Source organism: Photinus pyralis, unplaced genomic scaffold (genome assembly GCF_008802855.1).
Source record: "Photinus pyralis isolate 1611_PpyrPB1 unplaced genomic scaffold, Ppyr1.3 Ppyr1.4_LG6, whole genome shotgun sequence".
Classification (NCBI taxonomy): Eukaryota; Metazoa; Arthropoda; class Insecta; order Coleoptera; family Lampyridae; genus Photinus; species Photinus pyralis.
Window position 1 is genome coordinate 14,772,427 of NW_022170663.1, and position 9,015 is coordinate 14,781,441.

General features: G+C 34.8%; 1 protein-coding gene across 1 annotated transcript in view; it reads left to right on the top strand.

Moving 5' to 3' along the window:
* Positions 1 to 3,316, top strand: part of LOC116174497 (adenylate cyclase type 2-like) — a 71,786-nt gene extending 68,470 nt beyond the window's left edge. The window contains exon 21 of the mRNA XM_031492431.1: positions 2,665 to 3,316. Within this exon, the coding sequence (XP_031348291.1) occupies positions 2,665 to 2,918 (254 nt within the window). The 3' untranslated portion in view covers positions 2,919 to 3,316. The remainder of the gene's footprint in view (positions 1 to 2,664) is intronic.
* The last annotated feature ends 5,699 nt before the right edge of the window (positions 3,317 to 9,015 follow it).

Below are 9,015 nucleotides of genomic sequence, written 5' to 3' on the forward strand. Positions count from 1 at the left end.
CAGTGTTGGGCCAGCCCGAAGAGAAAAGTACCTACATTAGAACAGTGATGAAAAAAGTAGGAAAGATGGAGTTAAGAGAGAACAAATGAAGGTGCAAAAAAAAACAAGTCAAGAGAAAAGATGAAAGACAAAGAATTTGAAGTAGAAGAAGACAAATTTCTGGAAGTTAATTACAGAAATGGGAAAAAATATACCGAGAGCCCAAATATAGGACTAGGGCCGGGAATTGGAGGAAGCACTTATCAAGGTTCTACAAGAGAAACAGAAAGGGTGGACCTTCACAAATGAATTTTTCTTGCGCAATATTAAGAATATCCAAAATTCGACGGTTCCCACTGAAAAATATTGATGTGAAAGCACAATCCGGTACATGATAATGAAAAAAAGAGTAAATCAGAAGTTATTAATAAGAAACCTAAAAAATGATTATTCAAGGTCAAGGGTAAATGCATAATTGTTGTTAACATACCGTAATAGTATTTTACATTATTAGCCAGGTAAGTGAGTTTTTACTGGCGATAGGAGAAGTTGACTGGCGAGCCTGTCATCTCCTGTAGCCAGTAAAAACTATTACCTGGCGTATAATGTACAATATTTTATTTGTTACTCATTTGTAAACAATAGTAAACGTAAATAATTAGTTCTTAAATTCATCTCGAAGAAATGTCTAAAATATCATGTTTTCCATGTAACAGAGACTTCGCATTAATTCTGGCCAACGAAATTACTAGATCACTAACTTATAAAATTTTTACAGGTCAGCTGTCAGTTTTACAAGTCAGTAGCGTTTAAACATGACGTTTACCCGTTTGCGTTTTGTCTTGTTAATCAACGTTTACAACTGAGTAACAAATAAAAGCCTTAAACTTGTAAAATATATCAGCAAATAGCGTCAGCGAAGCATAAAAATCAAAATAACAAGAGAAAAACTTCACTAAACTTAAATCCCAAACAAGCTGACAAAATTCTAGAGTTACTAATGGCGTCTACCATCTTGCAAGTAATGGTAGAATCTCGGCTTCGTACAAGGAGTGCGTGCGCCGAGAAGAAATAAAGAAATCTCTGCACGACCTCGAGCGGCAATACAATTAACTATGTGAAAGAAATCTATAAGAAGAAAATACAGAACTTAGTCAATAGAACTCGACTACAAAACTAACTTACATCTCAACTAGTGAATTACAAAGTTACACCTCTCAAAATAAGAGGGCTACTCGTAAAACAAAGAAATTACAGCACGGGCTGGCAATTGTTCTGTTCATCTTCCACAGCAAAACCTGAAAAAAATGTGTAATTTAACAAGGTGGATTAGACAAAATTAGGGATCTACAAAAATTGCAATTAGAACTACATTACTTTTACCCTGTTTGCTTAACGTGTCGAACTCAGGCGTGCTAACAGTAGAATGGTGCCCGCAAAGAGGAAATTGGAGCGCAAATACAGTTTAGGTATGCCAGTGAATCTCAATTAATTATACCAGTGACCGTAAAACAAAAACAACCAATACGTACTTACGGAAATAAACTGTTACTCCCATTCTTTCTTCAATGCACTTGAAATTAACGATGGTAATCGTTGGTTTGCAAAAGCAAAAAATATGGTAGTCCCAATGTTTTGATAGATACACTGGGCCGACAACTAAAACTTGAGAAGACGAATATTCTCGGGAAAAATGTTTCAGTCAAATTTACCAGTACACAATTTTTCTTGGGGAAATGTGCCAATGTTTCGGAGAGAACACCTTCGAGGTGAAATTGTGAAGACAATTCTATATAGGTGACTCTCTCTCGAGAGGAATTTATCTGGTATGGTACCTAGTTTATTCCGGAAACGCTACTTGGAAGAAGAATTATTTCAATTTTACATAAATACCATGTTGTCAGAGCTTCTACAAGATTCAAGACGCAATCAATACTGCTAGTTTCATAAATGTATACCTACCTTTCAGTACAAACGGTAATAAATATTACGAATAGACACAGAAATGTATGCTATTCAAAATTGCTTCACTGGAAATTTAAAAATCTACATTTATGAAACTCTTTCGTTACTTATGTGTTGTGTTTTTCTATAGTAATTCGTGCCATATGGATTCATTTCCGAATCCACGAAATTACGCAGAAAGTTCGACTTTTAATTTAAATTTTGTGTATTATGTGTTCTCTACCCCCTTAAAGAAGCAATTTTATGAATTTGCTGTGTACAACGCTATATTAATTGGCACTACGCTCAAATATTAAAGCAATGCCATTGAATTTAACGCGAATAGCTAAATGATTCTTTAATATCCAGCTTCGTTTTAGGAAATTAATCCGAAAAAGCAGGGGCATGCATTAATCATCGCTTTTCAAAGTTACATCTGTTACTTAATTTATCAATTCGAGCTCAAGTTTCGAGTTCTGAAGTTATTCACTAAGACACTCGAAAAGCACCTACGTTCAAGTATGATGTTTTACGATTTAGCGCGTCGTGGAAAGAAGACGTCTATGTAGGTAATCGATCCAATCTCCATAAATAAAATTCGTTACGACCAACGAACCCATAAATTCGCGAGGCGAGGGCCGCGACAAAATACGTCTATAACCCACAACCGTAAACCTAAAACTTCGGTCTGCGAAATTGAGAGCACTGGTTTATGTTTGTAATAATTTTTCGTTTCGTCAGGTATAAATCACGGTCCCGTGATCGCCGGAGTGGTTGGTGCCCAGAAACCCCAATACGACATTTGGAGCAACACCGTTAACGTGGCTTCCAGGATGGATTCCTGCGGAGTGATCGGACGGATACAAGTAAGCGAGGATACGGCCAAGATCCTTACGAACGCCGGATATTCCTGTGAATGTCGTGGTCCCACGTACGTAAAGGGGAAGGGAACGCTGACGACTTACTTTGTTAAAACACCATTCGACGAAAAATAGATTTATTTCGAACGGCGAAACTTTTGGTTGCTGCTTTTCAAGTTGTTTGTGCACCGAGTTTATGGATTGAGTACCTGACTTATGAGCGAAATCGCGACTGGTTGGTTTCAATAATTGTTATTATTTTCTAGGATTTTTATACGTTGTTAAAATTGTAAGACACCACACGTGTTACGGCATTTAAGTGGCAGTTCACTAAAGATCCCCTATTTCCGAATGGTAACGCGTGAGATGTAACTGAGTATTTTTTCGACAGTCTAGCTTAGAGTTTTTGACTTGTGACATATCCACACTTGCATTCAGTTTTCATTATACGCCAAATATTAACCAATTGTGTAATCTAGTCAAAAACAAATTGTGAATGTATTTTAAATGAATATATGATTGTAGGAAAGAGATAGAGATACCTTTTTGAAATTACCCATAAGTGTGTATATTTTTTTATATTTACGAATAAATTCATATTATATACATTTAGCAATACGAATTAACTTATGCTGTACATATTTATATTTTCAATAGAGAACATGTTTTCAAGCCGATTTATTTTAAACACCTTTCAATGTTTCAGAAACCATGACACCTTAATAATTGTGATAAATTTCTATTGAAATAGGTAGGTATCTAATCTCCACAACATTTTAGACTACTTGGTGAATGTTATGTTTTATTAAAGGACATAACTAGTTATTGATAGTGTAACATGTGGTCGCTTTAGAATCGAAATAGTAATTAGTAGGTACCGCTTCATAGTAAACTTGAACAAAAATATCTCTGGTGATAAACGCTCTCTTTGAAATTAAAAGTTTCGGTTCCGATTGCTTCGTCTAAAAAATAGGGTTTGTTTCAGTCTACCGTGCCAGATTCAAATAGCGGAAGAGGCGGGAGAAAAAGGAGAGATTCTTGCTCTAGTTCTTGAGCCGAAACTGACATTTTGTCTCTAAGTATTACTTTCTCAAATTTTAAAGCTGATATGTTTGGATTTGCCGATTATAGGAATTTTCCTTCCGTCAAAATTGGTATTCATCATGATGATAACGTAATTTTTTGAATTGTAATAAAATAACGGTCGGTTATGTTTGGGAATACTAGTTCAGTTTGCAGTAATTTAAATTTTTCCTAAAGGAATCGACCCATGAGAATTATTTGTATTAATTTATTGATAAGGATCAGATCCAAGCAAATGATTTGAATTATTTTATCTCATTGATTGAGATTTGCAATTAATTTCAGTAATACCATTCCTTTGGTAATTGGTTTAATATTTTGTTTCGTATTCCAGCTGTGTGTGTATTTTAAACAAGAGGATGTACCAGGAATTTATCATGTGGCAAAGATAAAATATTTAGATAAGAATGAAAAGCAGGGACACGTGGTCAGGAAACTTGGATGATCTCTGTAATTTAAATTTGTGAGTGTGCATATTTTTCCCATTATATGGTTAGGAAACAGGTATCAAAATGCGGTTTCCACTGATATTTTCACATTTCATCTTATTTATATATAATTGTATCGCTTCATTTGACATTTTCGAGAAAACTTGCAAAGTTTATGTCAATGTCAAAACGCGCCCTGTACCACTCATCACGTTTACTAAAAATTCCAATAAGACCCATTATGTAAAAATCAGTTAACCTAAACGGAAGTTACATGCAACACCTTAAAGAAATGTTCCTCTTCCCCACCACTAATAATTTATGAGCTAGAGCATAGATTCCCAACGGGGGCGATACCGATTTCAGGAGAGCGGTAGGGGCGCTCAGCTTTCAATGAAATGGAATCATTTCGAATCTATACAGGGTGGCTAGAATGTAATGGGACAAGGCTCTCCTGCTGAAACAGTTCCAGGTATAGATTTCAAGTTTGGAAGACTTCAATGAGACATTGTGTGCGTGTTTCGGAATAAAAAAGAAATTTCCTCATTACCCAATTTTGAGGGCGGCCGCCACCTTGAATTTTTTTTAATGGCAACTTGGAATCATACGACACATCATTAGGAAACAAGTTATTTCTTTCTGATTATGTAAACATTTAAGTAAGTCGCCCGAGGCTTAAATATCAAGTAATGCCTGAGGTGCATACAACATTTTATTTCCATCGTTCCAAATAATGCATTTCCAATATACAAGTGTAATGATTATTGTTTGGCCAACATTAAAGTGCTTCATACGAATCAAGTAGCATCTTTTTTATTACATAATGTAACTCCGTCAATATATTTGACAGGCCGTTTGGGGGTATAATGAAATGACAATCCATTATGCCCTCAGGCGTCATAGACTGCGATGAAATAGTACATTATATATCAAGGTAGAGAAGTACAGTATTATTGCCTGAGCACCAAGATTACATCTCGAGGCGCTTGCGCCGAGGGGTGTAAGGTGCGAAGGCAATAATAGATTTCTCTACCGTGGTATATGTACAATTTTTTTCACTACTAGCACTTGAAGTCCTCTAAATTAACATATTATATTGATAAGAAAGTGAACGGTTGGACAGAATTCTTTGTTTGTTAATTTAACATGTCAATCAATTGCGTAGAAGTACAAGTCACACAGGCCGTATTTTGTTCTGTCATTGAAATACTTTCAGAGAGTAATTTCGTTCGAATTTTTTCAAAATGTGATAATTTTAGGTATGTAATTTCTCTGGAAATGGCGGATGGTGGCAATTATTCATTTTAGAGAACTTGTCTAAACGTTTATTGAGCGAAATTTCGGGTTGTGTTTTCTAAAAGTGACAGCGTGACAGTTCTCATTTTTGACTACTAGTTAATAATAAAAAATTATTAACCACTTTGAACAAATGCCGAGAAAGCCTACTTTACAAGTGGAAAAAAGGTTAATAATCATGTCATCAGGCGCTAGTAGAGAAAAAAAGAAATTTCTTGCTTACCCCAATTTTGAGGGCGGCCATCATCTTGAATTTGTTTAAATAGCAACAGAGGTCATATGACACATTATTGTAAAACGTCTTGTTTTCTCTCTCTAGTGATATAAACAACTAACCCTTTTTTTGGAAAATGTCAAGAAAACTTAATTTTTTTATCTGATCTAAACTAAAGAAACCAGGCTCTCCTAATGGAATGGTTCGAAATATTGGTTTGCAGTTTAGAGACATTTTTGACAGATCGAGCATTACATTGTCATCGCTGTATAGTGCCTACATTGTTTATGATAGTAGAGGTGTACGTTTTGAGCTCCCCTCCAGTAGATTCAACTGGTATTTTTATTAGTGTACGGGTTACTCCAACTAGGCAAATGATTCCACGCTAATCCACGAAATAACAGGTGGATTACGTATACTATTGAACCAAAGCGATATAAAATATAAACCAGAGCTAATAGTCTGATGTTTGATGGAAAAATCGAATAAAATTCTGAAATATGTACCACATGATTCTTTGCTCAACTGAAATCTCGACAACGCCACCCAATGTGATGGAGTGTGAAAATCAGTTAAAATTTGGACACCCTTCATCACATGGCATGGCGTGGTCGAGATTTCAGTTGCGCAAAGAGTCACGTGATACATATTATTATGTGAGTTTGGAATCGCTTTAAATTTGGACACCCTTCAATATGGATGGACGTGTCCGAACATTTCTTGTTCATTTTCCGGAACCCAAATAGGAGAAATTCCAGAATTGGTGATAAGGTGATTGTATGGTACATGTAACAGAAGAACTGCAACCGTAAGCTTCAAAAACTTTTGTTTGGGAACTGTACGCTCCGAGAAGTTCTAATTTGCGTTCCTTCCTTAGCGTTTGCCTCAGCATAATAGAATAAAACTTCCTGAAAACTTATAAACATAAAAACAAAAAATCCAAGGTTAATTTCGAAAAATCTAACTGTAATATTCTAGACCTGATAATGGAAAATTTGCTGTACGCACTCGATGCAAGATTGGCAAGCACTTTGTGGATACCGTTTTTTAAATGTTATAAAAACCCTGTCATGTAAAATGTCCTAAAACTGATGAAAGATGAAAGGAGGCACAGTCATATAGATTTTTAAGCCAAAATCATTCGATCACATGACATCACAGAAAAAGATTGATTGGCTGATGACAATACCTACGATATGATTATACTCTTTAATAAGCTCTTCTAAAGATAAACGATAAATAGAACTTTTCACGTTCATCTTTCACCTCGAAACAAAGAAATTTTGGCGAGAATTCTAGTTACAATCCACGTTTGGGTATTCAATATCTTTGTAAGTGCACAGTATAAAGCACTCGAACGAGAAAATTGCCCACCCCCCGTAATCCATATTTTTAACTGGGGTGTTTTAATCCGCCGAAATTTATTTTATACTTCACTTTTACGAATTAGTACTAAATTTATTGTAGGTCAGAAGAACGTTCTATGTAGCGGTGTGTCGTACGTTTGAGAGAATTAACCATATTTTATTGTCATGCAAATTGCGCTCGCCAGTATTGATGTCAAAATGTGTGCTATATGGAATCGTTTTTGTCTACAGTTAACAAAAAACAGCTTCAAATGTTAAACCACTTTCGTTTAGCTACAGTTATAGTAATTCACATACATTGTGACGATGTCTCGACATTACGGACACATTTGGACAGGCGCCAAAAGGACGCTGATATTAGGAGGTATGAAATTTGGACGAATGTAAAATTAGACGCGCGATAAAAGGATGCTACCTTTTATCGCGCGTCTAATTTTACGCTTACATGCTTTTGAAAAATTACTGACCGCCATTTTGAGTTTCGAGTCACGTTATATCACGTACAACTTTTACAACAACTTTAACTATGACCCTACTCCAATTCAGACCCATATACGTTTTACAATAATTGTTCCGCGATTTACCAAATTTTAGCCGAAATACTGTTGTACCCTTGGCAAGTACTGGTAGCTATTCTTACCGTGCCCGAAGTCAACCTGCGTCTCATTTAGCTAAGATATAAGTAAGAAAGTCGGAGCTGCAAAAATAAGTGCAAAGACTTCCAGATCTTTAATTAACTAAGAAATCAGTACTATGTGTAAAGGTAATGTGTCTTAACAAAGGAAAGCTTCTCATTAGGGGTTGCAAAATCTTTAAGTAGCTAGTGCACTAATTTCTTTAAGAATTTATTGTAGCAATTTATTGAGACCATGCAGACATTGCAACTTATATTTGTATTGTGTTTCTCACCTTGTCTGAAACCAATAGTTTAAATTGTGTTTTAAATTAGAGATAAGTAAGAGAACCGTAATTTCAAGGATAAGTAGAATGATTTTCAATTCCGGACAAAGGAACATTACGAAGTAGGGGTTTCAAAATGTTGAGTTAGCTGGTGCTTTTGTTTATTTTAACAATTTAGTGCAAATATTAGGACGTTTCCATTCAAATTTGTATTTTGTTTCTTATCTAGTCTATAATTAATATTTTAAATTATGTATTTAATTTAACTTGCCAGTTTTAAATGGAGAAAACTGCCCATAAGAGAATGAGAGAAATATACAAATCAAAAATCTTACATCGTACAATAAAAATCAGGTATGGAGTCAAATGCAGTATAAATCGACAATAACGAAACACAAGTCACACCATAAATACAAGTAGAAAACAGAATAAATAAAATCAAGTATAAAACACATCTACAATTCCATTTAGATAAAACAACTCGTAAAATGATAAATTGCATATGTACCTGAAAACATCAAAATGGCGTGACCCTGCTTCTGCCTCGGCTACCATAATTTAACAGTCTATTATTCAACAATTCAATAATTTAAATTGTATTTTTAATTTAACTATAAGTAAGGGAGTTGCGAAATAATAAAATATTAGGACTTTTCCACTCAGGTTTGTACCTTGTTCTTAGCTATATAGGTAATCAATAATTCACATTGTGTTTTAATAAACTGATATAAATAATAAATAAGAGTCTCGCGAGTGCAAATGTTACTACGTATTACTATGTACTTCTGAACGGATAAAAACTTTCCATCGGGCTATGACTGAAGATTTTTGGCGTCCTTAGTTTTTTTAAAATTTAGGTAACTAATTCGTTCAGTAAAATAAATGCAGGATGTCATATTTTTTCCTTTGTTTTGTAATGACGTTTGAAATTAAGGTTTCAGTTT